This window comes from Chiloscyllium plagiosum, chromosome 29, assembly GCF_004010195.1.
Source record: "Chiloscyllium plagiosum isolate BGI_BamShark_2017 chromosome 29, ASM401019v2, whole genome shotgun sequence".
Lineage (NCBI taxonomy): Eukaryota > Metazoa > Chordata > Chondrichthyes > Orectolobiformes > Hemiscylliidae > Chiloscyllium > Chiloscyllium plagiosum.
The window spans coordinates 9,719,881-9,737,772 of record NC_057738.1 but is presented as its reverse complement, the minus strand read 5'-3'; the positions used below and the strand labels follow the sequence as shown (position 1 = coordinate 9,737,772).

The 17,892-nt window shown below is 40.0% G+C and overlaps 1 protein-coding gene across 8 annotated transcripts in view; it reads left to right on the top strand.

Annotated features, from left to right (window-relative positions):
* The window catches only part of kif13a (kinesin family member 13A), a 329,481-nt gene that overhangs the window by 229,154 nt on the left and 82,435 nt on the right, over positions 1 to 17,892 (top strand). For all 8 annotated transcript variants that reach the window (XM_043719134.1, XM_043719129.1, XM_043719127.1 and 5 more), the window contains exons 18-25: positions 4,097 to 4,259; positions 7,756 to 7,902; positions 8,592 to 8,741; positions 9,089 to 9,247; positions 10,720 to 10,893; positions 11,031 to 11,182; positions 12,595 to 12,727; positions 13,188 to 13,334. In XM_043719134.1, the coding sequence (XP_043575069.1) occupies positions 4,097 to 4,259; positions 7,756 to 7,902; positions 8,592 to 8,741; positions 9,089 to 9,247; positions 10,720 to 10,893; positions 11,031 to 11,182; positions 12,595 to 12,727; positions 13,188 to 13,334 (1,225 nt within the window). The remainder of the gene's footprint in view (positions 1 to 4,096; positions 4,260 to 7,755; positions 7,903 to 8,591; positions 8,742 to 9,088; positions 9,248 to 10,719; positions 10,894 to 11,030; positions 11,183 to 12,594; positions 12,728 to 13,187; positions 13,335 to 17,892) is intronic.

The window sequence follows — 17,892 nt, the reverse complement described above, 5'->3', positions numbered from 1 at the left end:
CAAACCACTACAAATGCTGGAGGAAACACCACAGAAGCGCTTCACAGGAGGCTCCCAAGCACTGAGGATGTCACCTAGACAGGGGACGAAACGTCTGCAACACAAATTCCCAGCTCGGCGAACAGAACCACAACAACGAGCACCCGAGCTACAAATCTTCTCACATAGTGTGGTATTGTTAGCATGGAATAACTCTCTGATGAAGTCTTGACGCTTGTCAGCAACTCTGAAAATGACTTGAATGCGTTTGATAGCAACAAAAAGAAGAATATGCCAAAGACCGTTCGGTGCTCAAATGTAACCTTATTGATCACCAAAGATTCAGGTGTTGTACTGTAAAAGTTCCCTTGTTCACATTGAGGATACCTTCCATTGTATTGTATGGCTCCCCTCATGCTAAATGGAACTGATTTTCACTGACTGCAGTTCTGCTACTGCTCCTTGATGTCATATATGAGATTCTGAGGCCATCAGCAGCCGTTGAATTGTGTTTACCAACTATCTGTGATCTTATTTACAGCATATCCCAGTTTTACCAACATCATGAAGCTGTGAGATGAATCCTGGTGCATTGATGAATGAAGGAGGGCACAACACAAATCGTACTAGGCATACCTAAACATGAGGTGTCAACTTAGCTACAACATAGGACAATTACCTGCCTTCAGCAGAAGCACCATGCAAAAAGCAAGGTGAAACAATCCCGTAACTAACACATCTGATCTATGTTCTGCAGTCATACCATATCAAGCCCTGAGTAGTGAACAAAAAAAAATAGGATTATACCACAAATATCCCATTGTAAATGATTGGGGAGCTCAGCACATTAGTGCAAATGGCAGGGCTGAACTATTTACATCTACAGCTAGACGTAGAGTGGGTGATCTGTCTCTGCTTCCTCCTGAGGTCCTCAAGGTCACTGCCAATCATCATTCATTTTGATTCACTTCATGTGACATGAAGAAACAGCTGGAGGAGCTATTAGTATTCACAGCATTCCGCCAATAGTAGAGGATAGTAATGAAGACTTTACTCCAGATACAGCTGTGTCCAAGCTGTTCCGGGGCAGCTACAATACTGGCATGTACCTGACAATGTGGAAAGGTGCCGTGCTATGTCCTGTCCAAAAGAAGTAGGACAATGAAATCTGGCCTTGTGGAATACTCTTAACCATCAGCAAACGTATGGAAGGGTCATCAATAGTGATATTTGCAAAGGAATAATCTGTTTGTTGACACTCCATTCCTTGCCTCATTACATTCTTAATCTAAACACAGACAACAGAGCGGAACTCCAGAGCCATGGTAGGAATAGCTGCCTTTGACAATGAGGTAATATTCGACCTAGTATGGCATAAAGGAGCCACAGAAGAACTGGAGTCAGTGAAAATCAAGGGAAGGTTTTCACTGTTTTAAGTTCTTACCTTGCACAAAAACCGGTAACTGTGCTTGTTCAAGGTCATTAGTCCCAGCCACAAGACATCACTAAGCTCAATCAATCTCACTTGCTTCATCAATTACTTTTCCTCCATCATGAGGTCAGAAACAGGGATGCGGAATCATCAGCGAACAATATTAAGCAAGATTTGTGATTACTCCAATTCTTAAGCAATCTGTGCCTGAATGCAGCAAAGTTTAAAAATCACACAACACCAGGTTATAGTTCAACAGGTTTATTTAGAAGTGCAAGCTTCCTGACCAGGTATTCGACAAAGAAGCAGAGCTCCCCAAGCTAGTGCTTCCAAATAAACCTGTTGGACTATAACCTGGTGTTGTGTGATTTTTAATTTTGTTCACCCCAGTCCAATACCAGCACATCCACATTATATGCAGCAAGACCCAGACAAAATCTAGGCTTGAGCTGTTGTGGCAAGAAACATACGTGCCACGGAAGTGCCAGGCAATGACCATCTCCAACTATAGCAAATCGAATCATTGCACCTGGACTTCCATAATATTACCATCAATGGATCCCTCTACTATTAATATCCTGGGGATTTTCTATTAAACCGAAACTGAATGGGACCAACCTTATAAAAACTGGCTTTAAGATTATGTCAGAGGCTAGTAATTCTGCTGGGGCTATCTCCTGTCTGCCAGTAATAGTTCACAATCTACAACGTACAAGTCAAAAATGTGATGGAAGATGCTTCACTTTCCTGGGTGAGTGCAACTCTAACATCATTCAGGATAAATCAACATACGTGGTTGACACCCTATACACTACCCGAAATGTTCACTCCTTTCACCACTGATGTTTTGTGACAGCAATATGCACCATCTGCACATGCAGTACAACAACTCACCAAGCTTCCATCACCAGCACCTCTGAAACTTGTGACTGTTGCCACCTTGAAGAATAAGGGCAACAGATATGTGGGAACACCATCACCTGCAAATTCCCCTCAGCCTTTCTTCATTCGGACTTGGAACTGTATTATTTCCATCACTGTCACTGGGTCAAAACCCTTCCTAAACAGGACAGTGAGTGTTCCTCGACACCCAAGGATTGTAGTGTTACAATAATGCAACTCACCAGCAGGTTCTCCAGGGTAAATAGGGATTTACAGTAATTCCTGGCTTAGCTATCAATGCCCAGGTCCCACAACAGATAAACAAAAAAAATGCATCAGCAATAAAAATGTTTGTGCAGATGTGCTGGTTTCTCTCGTACTTGATGTGATCACATGGTCTCGCAACAGTACACAAAGCTTTGTCCATGATATGTGTGTCAATAACTTTGCACAGCTCCTCCACTGTGAGTTCTGTGTCCTGTTGTTATGCCAAGTAGGCTTTCTGTATGTCTACAGCTTCTTCAGTGACACTGTTCTGCACAGAATACAACTTCGTGTATTATTCCACTCATCTTTCCATCTGTTTATTTCAATCAGTGATCGCATCTTTTACCTTTGTTTTTATGGAACCAATTTCTTTGATGGATCTGTTACCTTTTTGACCCCTTCCAATCCATTCTAGCCTTCTTAAACATCTGCATGTTTTATAAAGCATCAACCACTGGTCATTGGCACATGGCTTAGTATGCTAGACCTTAGTTCATATGCTCTGCATTCACAGTCTTTTCACTGGGATCACTCTTGTAATTAATGAAAACCAAGCCCGTGGATTCAGTGATGTGTTCCATCATGATGGCGATAATCTTGAACCAGTCACTATTTTTCCATTATTCCTTCCCATGTTTTGAAAGTGCAAGGTTATCAATTGTGTCTCAAGTTGTGTTTCATTTTGTTAACTTTGTGGGACTGCTAGAGTGCATCTATTCAATTGAATTGAGGAGCTCTTGGTTTTATGCAGTGAAGCAGCATAATTAGAAAATGGAAGGTTTACTTATTGTCCAATATTCCCTTCCTGTATAAGAAAAACACTTCGATATATTATTCAATTGAGTTTTGATATGTAAAGCATTTTTTAAAAGTGAATTATCCCAGAATGAATAACTCTGGAGTCATAGAGATGTACAGCACAGAAAAAAACCCCTCAGTCCAACTCGTCCATGCCAACCAGATATCTTCACCTAATCTACTCCCATTTGTCAGCACATGGCCTATATCCCTCCAAACCCTTCCTCTTCATATACCCATCCAGATGCCTTTTAAATGTTACAATTGTACCAGCCTCCTCCACTTCCTCTGGCAGCTCGTTCCATACATGCACCACCCTCTGTGTGAAAAAGTTGCCCCTTAGGTCCCTTTTATATCTTTCCCTTCTCACCGTAAATCTATGCCTGCTAGTTCTGGACTCCCCCCCCCCCCCAGGGAAAAGACTTGTCTATTTATCCTATCCATGCCCCTCATGATTTTATAAACCTCTGAGGTCACCCCTCAGCCTTTGATGCTCCAGGGAAAACAGCCCCATAGAGACATTTTTACTTAACTGCATTTTTACTTAACAAGCTTTTCAATGTGAAAATATTATGCAGTGGATAGTCTCCGATAGAATGCATCTTCTGCATAATTCTAAAAGTTACAAATTTGTGAATAAAAAGTTAGCCATAGACATTTCCATCATCGATAATCTGTAAATGTTTGTGAAAGAAGGAAAGTGCTTCATTTTTTTTCCTGTCTTTCTTCCTGTTGCAGAGATCAGCTGTTCCGCCACAGTCTGTCGAAGTTGAGAGAGCAAATAGTGAAAGCTAATGCTCTCGTGAGAGAAGCAAACTTTCTGGCAGAAGAGATGAATAAACAGACAGATTATCAAGTTACTTTGCAAATTCCAGCAGCAAACCTCAGTGCTAACAAAAAGGTAGTCAAATTCATACATATAATCTACTCTTAGTATACTCCAAATGAGCTCCATGCTGCTCAATTGTAAAGCTATCATGTGATTCCAGAAGCCCTGTTGGCACCACTCCAGGGAAGCTCGGACAACTCATTAGTAGCAACCACAACTTGTCTTGGTAACTTTCCTTTAATATGGCCAAATGACCTAAAGTATTTCACAGGACTGATGGAAAGCAATTGAACATGAGCAGCATGCAGATACAAGGACACATGCACAAAGCTTTGTCAATAAGATAAGTTTTAAGGAGGAAAAGTAAAGAGTGCTGTGAAAGTTTAGTGAGTTATTCCCAGTTAACGTGGCCTTGACAGCTGAAGACAGTGCTGTTAGTGGTGGAATTAAAAGACCACACATTTCTTGGAAGTTGTAGAACTGCTGAAGGAGATTAGAGATTGGGAAGAAGGCATCATGAAGGGTTTTGAATAGAAGGATGAGAGTTGTAAAATCTAGATTTTGTTCAACTGAGAGTGATAGGGTGCAAGTCAGTGTACGGGCATTAATTATCTAGTAATTGAATGTTTAATTGTGTTTAAGTAGTGTACATTTAACTGGAGATTCACATGTGTTTCTAAATATAGGAACTAATTTGAATGCTGGCTGTTGGAATAGGACATCCATCTTTTAATATGTCTTACTAAATGGAGACTTAAAACTCCAAAAATTTAGATTCCACGCTTATCCTCACCATTGTCTTGAGTGAGTTTAATTTACAGAGATTTGAGCATGGGAGAATGATTAGACATAAAGGAACAGTCATGCCTAGAGGTAAAAGAGGCAATAATGAGAGTTTCAGTAGCTGCTGAGCTGAAGCACAGGTGGATTCAGCTAATGTTACAGATAGGGAAATAGGTAGACTTAAACTGACACAGATATACACTCAAAAGCTCACTTTAAAGTCAAAAGTGCCACCAAGATGGTAAAAGTTGGTTCATGTTCCAGAGAAAATCTCAGGAAAGCTAAACAGTGGAAAGCAACGTATATGAAAATATCAGGAATTATCCCTGCTGCTCCTTATATGAAACCCACCTCTTTCAAACTTTCACACTTGGAATCACTGTTGACGTAAGTTACACTACAGGGGTTTGTGATACTGTCCTGTGTGATCTTTGGTAAGTATTGTTACTAACCAATTTAATGTGGCTTTTGGGTGATTTGAATAAGCTAATAAAATCCTAGTATAGGAATGCATCCCTGCAACTTTGTGAGAAGATCAGTCGTTACAGAAATGTATGTATTCTCCTGCTTTTCAGCAGAACAGTCATCTTTGACCATTTAAGGATTTTACCTTTAATATAGGTGTAGAATCTTTGGTCTCAAATACTTCAGCCATTAACTTGTTTCTAAATCCCAAATTTGTACTTCACTTAGAAATTATATCATGAAAGTCATTTTTGGTATATGGAGTCGTAGAGTCGTAGAGATGTACAACATGAAAACAAACTCTTCGGTCCAACCCGTCCATGCCGACCAGATATCCCAAACCAATCTAGTCCCACCTGCCAGCACCTGGCTCATAGCCTTCTAAACCCTTCCTATTCACATACGCATCCAGATGTCTTTTAAATATTACAATTGTACCAGCCTTCACCACTTCCTCTGGCAGCTTATTCCATACACATACCACCCTCTGCGTGAAAAAGTTGCCCCTTAGGTCTCTTTTATATCTTTCCCATCTCACCCTAAACATGTGCCCTCTAGTTCTGGACTCCCCGACCCCAGGGAAAATACTTTGCCTATTTATCCATTACCCTCATAATTTTGTAAACCTCTATAAGGTCACCCCTCTGCCTCCGACGCTCCAGGGAAAACAGCCCCAGCCTGTCCAGCCTCTCCCTATAGCTCAAATTCTCCAACCCTGGCAACATTCTTGTAAATCTTTTCTGAACCCTTTCAAGTTTCACAACATCTTTCCGATAGTAAGGAGGCCAGAATTGCACGCAGTATTCCAACAGTGGCCTAACCAATGTCCTGTACAGCTGCAACATGACCTCCCAACTCCTGTACCCAATACTCTGACCAATAAAGAAAAGCATACCAAACGCCGCCTTCACTATCCTATCTACCTGCGACCCCACTTTCAAGGACCTGCACTACAAGTTGTTTCTTAGTTGACTTTGTGGTCTCTGTTTCAGTTGCCACTCTGGAAGTAAATCACTCCATATTCCAATAACACTGTATAAAAATAATATTCTTCTAACTTTTCTACTTTGTCCTTTCACTGATATTCCTGAAGTTTGCACTGGTTCATTATTGATTTTCTAACTGATCAATACTTCCATTCATTATTTATCTCCTCAAAGTGTTTACAATTTTTAACATTTCTTGCCACCACCAGAACCACCCCCCAACCTTCAGCTTATTCAGCACAAGGTTCAAATTTCTGAGCTTTGTATCAGACTGGTCAACATTGGTTGTAATCCCTCATTTTTCCTGGGTTTGCAGACAAAGTCGCAGGTGTTTCCTTGCTAACACAACATATATAAATGTTATTTATGTTCGAGCTTTCTGCATGTTGAAGATGCAATTTGCACTTCTGGCTTTCTATGCTATTCTGAAAAGTGAATAATTCAGTTGTTGAGAAGAAGAATTTGTAAACTGGTTGCCTGGCCAATAGTGGACGAAAGTGAGGATTGCAGATGCTGGAGATTAGAGTCAAGATTAGAGTGGTGCTGGAAAAGTGCAGCAGGTCAGGCAGGAGCAGAAAAATTGATGTTTTGGGCAGAAGCCCTTCAGGAATTCATAATGAAGGGCTCCTGCCTGAAACGTCGATTCTCCTGCTCCCTCACATGCTGCCTGACCTGTGCTTTTCCTGGCCAACAGTGCCTTTCTTCTCTTCAGGATATTCTGAGGATGGGTAGAGTGCTCTATAAATGCAAGCTTGATTTATTTTTCTTGTTTGCTGCTCACATCAGTTTGCCCTCAGTTCCAGAGATATTTTCCTGTCAGCAAATTGCAAATGGTTTTATTTGAATTTTATCTTCACATTTTCATTATGGTCTCTGTCATTTGCATATATGACAACATGTGGCTTCTTGGAAATCCTTTAATAATATTTGCATATATTGCTGATGTGCTTTACATCTACAGTGCACTTATCTCAGTCAGTGTTTCCCTTCTTACAGCATTTTTGGCCAGTTAACTTGCTAATGCAAAACTGGAGGGAGCTGAAGACAATTCTACTTCTTATTGAACTTTGTTGATGAGTTCGAACCCCAAAGGTTGACATGCATATTCACGATATAAATGCTGATGGGCCAACTGGCTCTTTCCAAAGACTTCTGTCTTTGTTTCAGACTTGTAGTATTCAATGTATTTGTTTCGGCCCCACCCTGCCCCATTCACATTATCCAATTGTTAGATCAGTCATGAGATAAACTGCAGATTATCAGTATAAACTATATATTATTCCTACTATTTTAAACATTGTAAGCAGTTTTGAATTTGATGTTTTTCAAAATAGAGGGGAGCAATTGTGAGTGAGCCTGCTATTCAAGTGCGACGCAAGGGAAAAGGGACCCAAGTCTGGCCCATTGAGAAGCTGGAAAACAAACTAATTGATATGAGAGACCTCTATCAGGATTGGAAAGAGAAAGACATGGTAGAATATGTGAGTACAAGAAATTTTTTGATACAGAACTACTTTTGAGGAAATATTCCATTAATTCAGTTTAATTTCTTACTGGCATCAACTGCCTGTACATAGAACATCATGACCAAGAAGAGTTTGGGAATAAAATGTGATTTGTAATCTTTATTTTTCCACATGACTAAGGTTTTATCCTTAGTAAGCTGTAGGGGTAGACACGAAATAAAAAAGCAAGCTAGCAGTTAACAGTTTGGACACTCACTTTATATTGTTGCTTTAATGTGTTGTAAAGTGGTAGTCAATTAAATTGTAGATTTGTCCATGAACAGATTCTAATTCACCAGATGTCCATACTTCTGAACTCCCAAGAAGCAAACTGACATCCATCAAAACTATTTTGAGTCTGAAGGTTGTGTGTTCAAGTCACAGTCTAGATTGGATTGTGGACCAGCACTTATTTATTCTGCTCAATCAGCTAACTTAGCCAAACTCAAAACCTTGCTTTTCGGTGTGGAGTTCGCCTGCTCACTGGATAAACTCATTCACTCGTGAGTAGCCAACATTGGTGGCAGTTGAGTTGTAGATTTAGGAGGAAAATACAGAAGAAACACAGTTATCATTACATGATGCCGGAAGATACTGCCTGAAATTTCTATGTTACCCTTGCTTTCTAAAGTAAAATATAATCATCTCATTTTATCTTATTTCAGTACAATAAGATACTTAGTAAACACGGAGATCCTTTCTACGAGGCACAGGAGAATCATAACTTGATTGGTGTGGCCAATGTCTTCTTGGAGTGCCTTTACCATGATGTGAAACTTCAGTATGCTGTTCCTATAATCAGCCAGCAGGGGGAGGTGAGAGTTGACAGAAAGAAAGCATATGAGCCCCTTGACATTGTCTGAAACTGTTAAATCAGCTGAAGAAGGGCTCATGCCCGAAATGTCGATTCTCCTGCTCCTTGGATGCTGCCTGACCTGCGCTTTTCCAGCAACACATTTTCAGCCCTGAAACTGTTAAATGTTTGGTATTTTAGAACTTTAGGTAAAAGATTAAAGTGACCCTACATTGCTGTATTTTTTTATATATCATGTCAGCTGCAATATATCAAATTACCAAACAGCACATTTACCAAATGGCCTGATAAAATCTGAAGGAGATCTGTGACATTGATAAAGTTTTCTGACTTATTTCTTCAATCTAGGTTGCTGGCCGTCTCCATGTGGAAGTGATGCGGGTTAGTGGTGTGGTTCCAGAGTGTCCAGATGGTGGAGACGATTCTTCAGAGAACTCGAGTGGAAGTTATGAAGTCATGGATAATAATGGTGAGGTTGTGCACATGGCAAAGAAACTGACCTGCAGGGTAAGTAAAATAAAGCTATTGGTCATTGAGTAACTTTAGAAAGATTAAGTCACAAACCAAAAACATCTGTTGGTCTTGTTAGGAGCATAATTTATCACTTGACAGTTCTTTTTCTAAGGGCATTAAATATAAAGCTAGAATAAAGATTTCTTTTAAAAAATACATTTTCAACCTTAACACGCAATTAAGAAATAAGTATAGAAATGACACCACTCACAATTTTCTTAAATAAAATTAGTTTGTAAGGATTTAAGTTTCTGTTTGGTTAATGAGAATAATATGTTGCTTGATGTTTAGACCCCTTTTCTTCCTCTTCCTACATGGTTACGTTTAGTTAAAATTAGAATGACCTGAAATGAATGCGATTTGAGAGATTTTATATGGGCAGTTGCACAAATGCAGAAGATGGCCAGTGTACCTATCAATATTATTAAGTTACCAGCTCATAGCCGTGTGCATGCTTTTTATTTCACTTAGCACATTGGGAGTGCAAGATCATGTCTCAGCTAACTATGAGGCCTCCCAGTAAAGAAGTCTGATGTGAGATTTGTTCTTTCTGAAAAACAAATCCAGAATTTTCAAATACTTATGAGAAATTCCCAATTTGGAAATAAATGCTGCTTATAATTCTGTAATTGAGGCATTCAAGAGGGCATTAGATTGTCATTTGAATAGGAGCATTGCACAAGGGTATAAGGAAAAGACAGGAGAATGGCACCATGTCATAATGTTTATATGATCGCTTGTGCAGATATGATGGGCCAAATTGCTGTCTATATATATGGTAACCCTTTGTGATTCTGTAAACAATGCCATTGGAGATTTGTTATTTATGTTTATAAATGGTGGCTATTTTTTCAGGCTACATAATAAAGTATGACCATGCGCGTCATTTCAAAGTATGCATATAAATACTAGGAAGTGCTAGCAAAATGTTATATTTACGAGGGGAAAATGTAATCCCTGTTGTATAAACAAACACATGATAAACTTGCTTCTTGAAAGGTTTAACAAAAATTCTGCACTGAAACTGAAACGGCGTGCCATGGTGGCTCGTGGTTAGCAGTCCTGCCTCAAAGCACCAAGGATGCAGGTTTGATCCCACCCTTGGGCGACTGTGTGGAGTTTGCACATTCTCCTTGTGTCTGCATGGGTTTCCTCTGGGTACGCCAGTTTCCTCCCACAGTCCAAGGATGTGCAAGTTAGGTGGATTGACCATGCTAAATTGTCCATCGTATCCACAGGCGTGCAGAGTAGGTTGACTAACCATGGAAAATGCAGGATTATAGGAATAGGGTAGGAGAATGAGTTTAAGTGGGATGCTGTTTGGCAGGTTGGTGTGAACTCGATGGGCCAAATGGCTTGCTTCTAAGCTGTAGGATTTCTGTGATTCCCTTGGAATTGTGCCTATTCAGGGTATAATAGTTCCTGTTACATGAGCAGCTTCTAAAACTCCTACTCTATCTCAACAGGTAAAGATAATAGAAGCAACAGGACTTCCCCTCAATCTCTCAAATTTTGTATTCTGTCAGTACATCTTTTGGGATCACTCTGACCAAACAGTTGCACCTCCAATGGTCAATCCAGATATGCCACCTATCAAAAACAAGCCCTTTGAGTACACTGTGACATTTGACCACAGTAAGGTGAGCAAGTTCCCAGCTAAATGTCTTCACTTTGTGCTGAATATAACCTAAAGAAACAATAATAGTTTTATAACTTAATTCACTCAAAGAACTATCTAAAAAGCAATGTTCTTTTGTTTAAATGTGCATCATTTCAGGATTTTATAGTGCACGTTACGGAGGAGTTTCTGGAGTTTATTTCTGATGGTGCTCTTGCAATTGAAGTCTGGGGCCATCGATGTGCAGGGAATGGTCGGACTACCTGGGCAGTTGATGCACTACAAGCAAAAACACGCACACTCTGTGACAGGTACAGAGAGCATTCTTTTGACATGAGAATAACATAGTTTAAAATTCTTGAACTCTTACATCACCCTGTTTAGTTATTTGGTTCTGTTAATTTTATGTAGTGATGCGGATACCCAGATAACCCAATATCAATTCAAAGTATTTTACTCATAGTGTGCCAGGTATTGTTGGGTGAATCTATTATTTTACATCTGGAATGTTATTTATGTCTCCAGTAAATCCTTAGAGATGATGTAGGTTTTCAGTTGTGGCCAGTAAAGAGATACCTGAATTTCTCTCTGATAATTTTGCGTTTCACCTTGATTTTTTTCCTGTTATCCAGTATTTCTTTCTTGGGTGTGTGATGTCATCCACCCAACTTCTCCACAAGTCATTAAATGACTGGAGCATCTGATGCTACCATTCAAAACATTTACAGTACTGCTGTTGGTTAGCAATATTTACTGAAGCAGACTTGTTGAACCTCACCCAGTTAGTGTAGACTGTGTTTCTGTTCTTTCAAATCTGTAATGTATGTAAAGTAACTCTCTTTACTTTAATCTCATTTTTGATATTTTATCTTTATCAACTGTAACCAAAGTCACACAAAGGGAATATTGTTTTTTTTGTATAAGGATCTGTGTAAGGAGAGGGCAGTGGTCAGCTCTGCAGCAAGCTGAGCAGTTTCATTTCAGCCATGAAATGGTGAGAAGTTCAACAGGGAGCTGTGTGGAAACTCGCTCTAACTCTCGCTCTCCGGCTTTCTCTTGTTCTCTCGCTCTCTCGCGCTCTCTCTCTCTCTCGCGCCTCTCGCGCTCTCTCGCGCTCTCTCGCGCTCTCTCGCGCTCTCTCGCGCTCTCTCGCGCTCTCTCGCGCTCTCTCGCGCTCTCTCGCGCTCTCTCGCGCTCTCTCGCGCTCTCTCGCGCTCTCTCGCGCTCTCTCGCTCTCTCTCGCTCTCTCTCTCACGCTCGCTCTCGCGCTCCCTCACCCTTTCTCTCTCTCTCTCTGTCCTTCAACGTCAACCTGTAAGCATGTGTTCCATTTATACTAGTTTTGAAGGGAGTTTGCTTATTGGGACATTGTGTATGTTCGGAACAGCATAATTAAGTCTAGTTGGATAGACCCAGTTCTGTAGAGGTTCTCATTCTGTTCTTTGTATTTCATTCTGTAATTTTCACTGTACACTTACTGAAACATGTTGCAAACTTATGGTCTGGGGCTGCCTGCTTAAGAATGGTTTGAGTGATATGGCCCAGTCCATAACAATAGCAATATCAGGAACATTTTCTTTTTATTCAGTCATTGGACATGGGCCTTGCTGACTGGGCGTTTATTGTCCATTCCTAGTAGTTGTTCTTGAGAAGGTGGTGGTGAGCTGCTTTCTTGAACCACTGGCGTCCATTTATCACTGTGCTTGACTTTTTGCTGATACAGATGGAGTGAAGTCACACGCAGGATTGAGATGTGGATCTCTGTGCAAGAATTGAATGAAATGGGAGAGTACACATCAGTGGAATTGACTCAAGCCAAGGATGTCAATACTGGGGGTGTTTTCCAGATTCGACAGGTACCTGAAAACATTGGCAATCGGGGGGAAAGGTTATGTTATATCCAACTTGTGTAGACTGTAAAAGATAACATTGTACCTCCACAAAGGAAAGAATGTCAAATGTGCTGAGCTCAAGCTAATGATAGCGATCCCTTTATCTTCTGTTTTTACATCAATTAATTATTGTGTTCAAGCATGTATTAGCATTTTGGATGATTGTCATCCAGTTTTCTGTTGTTTTTTAACGTGAAACAAGTTTAGGTTGTTCCCCAATTTTAAGGTGCCAAATGAACGATAAGTGTTTATACTTTGAATTTTCCATGCTTAGTTTATTGCTTTTCATTTAAATGTCTGTGGAATAGTACAATGAAGCATCATTAGTATGTTTGCAAATTTCGTGATGGATATGTTGTGTACTTTCTCTCATGTATTCCTTAGTTAAATTTGAGTCTAACATGTTTGGTGTGTTTATGTTCAGGGTCAATCTCGTAGGATTGAAGTTACTGTTAAACCTGTTCAGCACTCTGGGACACTGCCACTTATGGTGGAAGCAATTTTGTCTGTTTCTGTAGGATGTATTACAGCCAGGTCCATTAAACTACAGAGACCTTTGGATAGTTACCAGGTAAGGGACATGCTTAGATCTTTTTGAAGGGCAATTACAGAACTCCAGTCGCATTGCTGAGAACATATTACAATTCTGAAGCAGATCCAAGAATTTTGAACATTTTCATAAAATTTGTATTGGTCCAATAAATTTTGAGGGGCAAGTGAATACACTCAGCAATTTGTTTCAACTTTTACCAAAGTTTTGAGGGATTTGAGGAATAAGGTTGAAAGTAAGAAAATCATTGTTAGAAAGCTAATTATTTGCTACTGAAGTATTTTTTCATTCCATACAACTTTGTGTGTTTAGTAGTGTACTGAATTCTGCTGCTTTTTGTGTCAGTGGATATGCGACTGTTTCATACTAAATATTTACTCAGTCACAAGATGCTGACAAAATATCAGTAGGAACAGAGATGGTAGATCTAATGAGTGGGTGAAAATTGATGGGCAGGATGTACTGGATAAATTGGCTATACTTAGAGAAGGTAAATCACCTGGTCCCAGAAGATGTGCATCTCTGATTGAGAAAGAGCATTGGCGGTGGAGTTTGCAGAAAGTTTTGGCATAACCTTCTAATCTTTCCTAGGTACTGGGGAGGTGCTGGAAGATTGGAATGTGATGCACTTAATGCAAAACTGTCACCGCATTCAGAGTTCATGACTGCTTGGTCAATTTAGTGTCAGTGGTAGGTTTGGTTTTAGACATGAGAATTATGGATTGATTTTTTAAAATTAAGTTTCAGAGAAGATTGGTGAAGGGAATGGAAAAGATGTTGCCTATATTGATTTTAAGAAAACATTTAACAAAGTGCCACATAAAAAGTTGATTGATTGTCTTATTCCACAAGGCACAATTTTTTCAATGTCAGATAAATTGAATAAAGAAGGGAAAACAGTAAGTACTGAGTTTTTTCAGACTGGGGGCAAGAAGACAGGCTATTTCCTAAGGGTTAGTAGAAGGACTTTTTTTTCTTTAAATATTAAAAAATGACAAGAGTATTGGAAAACTGAAATTGCAAAATTTGCTGATTGTATCAAACTTGAAGGTGTGCCCAACAGTGAGGATTAGACTAATCAACTACAAGAGGTCATAGATAAGCTAGCAGAAGGGGCAGATTGAATTTAATATGCGTAAGTGATGCATTTTGGCAGAAGAATGGGATGAGGTAGTGTTCTCAATGATGTACAGGGAGGAAGGGACCTGATTATTAATGTGAAAAGTTCTTTGAACGTGACAAATGTTGTGAGCTTTATAGATTTTGGGCCACATAAATACAGCTAATGTATACCATAGCTATTCTGAATCTTTATAAAGCTCAAGATAGAATGTAATGAGTTTACTGTGGAGGGGTGCAAAGGTCACTGAAAGTCTGCACGGAAGATTTATCAGGATGGTTCCATGAATGACTGATTTTAGCTGAAAGGTTAAGTTGCAGAAAATGTTTTATTGTTAAAATATAGTAGCACTGATCTCTACCCTTCTCTTCTGGATAATCTCCATGTCCATAAATCACAATCCTTTTGGGAAAAATCCAGGTGTGAGTTTTTTTTTTCAATTATCTTTGAGGATAGGAGAAGGTATCTTCTCATCACATTGTTCAGGGATGTTATTACACACCCCTGAAGCAGGTGGGATTCGAATTCTTGGTTCAGAGGTATGGACATAACCAGTGCATCACAGGAGCCCCTTAATATCCCAGCTCTTTTGCAAAAAGGCACTCTTACACAAAATAGTTTTATTTTTCTATTTCCAAATCACCCCTGGTATTTTTAATCTACAGTTAGTTCTCCTATAATGCAATAGTTGCATTCTTAACGCAATATCATCTTATAGAAAATTGCACAATGGGACTGATGGGGTATATCGGAAAATTAAGGGTTAGGAACTCCAGTTTAGTGAACCTGCCCATTTCTGCTGCGTTACAGAAATGCCAACTTCTTAGAAGGGAAATTTCCCAATAATTGTTTTATTCCTGGCTGCTTATAGAGTGGAGTTTATCCAGAACCTGTCTTTGCCATTAAACTTTGAAACTTCTGGAAGGTTTTCTTTTTGGCATGAGTAAAATCTCTCTCTTTGATGGGGTGGCTAAAGGGCTGGGAAGCTCTGAACAGTTGGAGGTTTTGATGGATCTCGGGTTTCTCTCTCTCTCTCACTCTCACTCTCACTCTCACTCTCACACTCTCACTCTCACTCTCACACTCTCCCTCTCTCTCTCTCTCTCTCTCTCTCTCTCTCTCTCTCTCTCTTCCAGCCCCCCACACCCCCCAACTCTGTGTATGATGTTCCCAGCAAAATATTCAAATGTTTGCTTCCCCACCTTAGTTGCCGATCGAAGCAAAAAAAATACACACACAGACGACATTCTGTTGCAATACCTGGGCCAGTGGAATAAATCCCAGCTGGCTGCTAATACATGGGATGGAATCACATAACAGCAAATGGCTTTATATATTCAAAAAACTGCAAATCTCGTTACCGCTAAATTGCGTTCACGCAATGGGCATTTTCGGAAAACTACCTGTATTAACCCCCACCAGTACAGTAAATCACCGCTGCTTTCCAGTTGATTAATTTACATGCAAAGCATGGTAATGGTAATGCAGACCATCAAAAGTGATGGAGAGGTTTGGTGAGAAAGGAGAAGAGGACGAAATCTCAGGATTTTTTTTTGTGTATCCAGAAGTGTTACCTCACACGACTGTTTGGTTACTTTTTTCCCTTCATCAAGTCACTGTGGTAGAAATCCCAGCTCTTTTAAATTTCACCTACTTTTCAAATCAACCCATTGAGCGATGTTATTACCCACACCTTCTGGTGCAGGTGGAACTTGAACTCAGGTACCTGGTCCAGGAGTCGAGGCACTACTCCTGTGCAGCAAGAGCCCCAAATTCCAGCTCTTAAATACACAACCAGGAGCATCACATGCTCTCAATTAACTCTGAAGCTATTCTGTTTGCCCATAAATGGGACCTGAGTTTCTAATATTGTCAGTAATAACTTTGAACCTGCTACCGATTAGAGTGGTGGAAACAAAAGTGACAATTTCAAAAGAAAATTGGATGAACAGAGAGAAAAGTTAAACTTGCAAATTGGATTATGCTACCGAGGGGTGCCAAAAACTGGCAGAATGGCCTCATTCTATATTGATTCTGTTTACTATCCAAGTCGTGTAACTCACCTGAAATGGACAGGTTTGCTAACCCTTAATTTTCCCATATACCCCATCAGTTCCATTGTGCGATTTTCTACAATACGATAGCGCATAAGAATGCAACTATTGCATTTAAATTAGATTCCCTACAGTATAGAAACAGGCCCTTCAGCCCAACAAGTCCACACCAACCCTCTGAAGAGTAACCCATCCAGTCCCATTTCCCTCTGACAAATGCACCCAACACTATGGGCAATTTAGCATGGCCAATTCACCTGACTTGCACATCTTTGGACAGTGGGAGGAAACCAGGGTACCCAGACGAAACCCGTGCAGACACTGGGAGAATGTGCAAACTCCACACACACAGTCGCCCGAGGCCAGAATTGAACCTGGGACCCTGGTGTTGTGAGGCAGCAGTGCTAACCACTGAGCCACTGTGCTACCCCAAACTAACTGTAGATTTAAAAATACCACAGGTAATTTGGTAATAGAAAAATAAAACCATTTTGTGCAAAAGAGCTGGGATATTTAAAACCTTTTTGGTTTTAAAATAGTCCAACCTCGTCTATCTATTATGTATGTCCTCAACTTCTGAATTTTCTTTTTAGCTGTCAGTCTCTTATGTTCTGTCTTTGGCCTTCCGATTTACTTTCTGAATCCCATCTAAATTTTTTTGTTCCATCTCATTCTCATTATATTATCAATCTGGTATCAGTCATACACACCTTTTTTGTACTTTGCTATCAGCTTTGTCATTTTTAGAGCTGTAGTTTTGCTTTCCTGACTTTCAGCCCTATGGGAATGTATTTAATTGTACTAGAACAACCTGTTTAAAGGCAATCCATTTGTTCTGGTATAGTTTGTCTGCAAATCTTCAATTCCCATTTACAAAGACCAACTGAAACTTGTCCTCCTCCAATTCCGAGATTACTGTCGATTGCTCCCCATCTTTTCCCATAGACGAATGATCACAATTCGCGAAATGATCTTTCACATGGTCCAATTCACCCATTTGAAGTAACATTCATGCTACATAAATGCCAGTTAATGACTATCTCCAATAAGAGACAATATAATCAATACCCCTTCAGATTGAATCCCCAATGAAGTAACCATTGACCAGGAACCGAATGAGACCAGCTACAAAAATATAATGAGCAAATCAGAGACTAGGAGTACTGCAGCAAATAATTCACCTCATAACTCACCAAAGCCTGTCCACTGTCAACAAGGCTGTAGTGAGGAGTGTGATGGAGTAATTGTTGCTTGCCAAATGAGTGCAGCTTCAATGACACAATCCAGGATAATGTATATTGGTACAACATGCATGAACACCCACTCCCTCCACCACCAATGTTCAATAGCAGCAGTGTGTACTACCTACAAGATGCACAAACACTGCACAAATTCACCAAAGCTC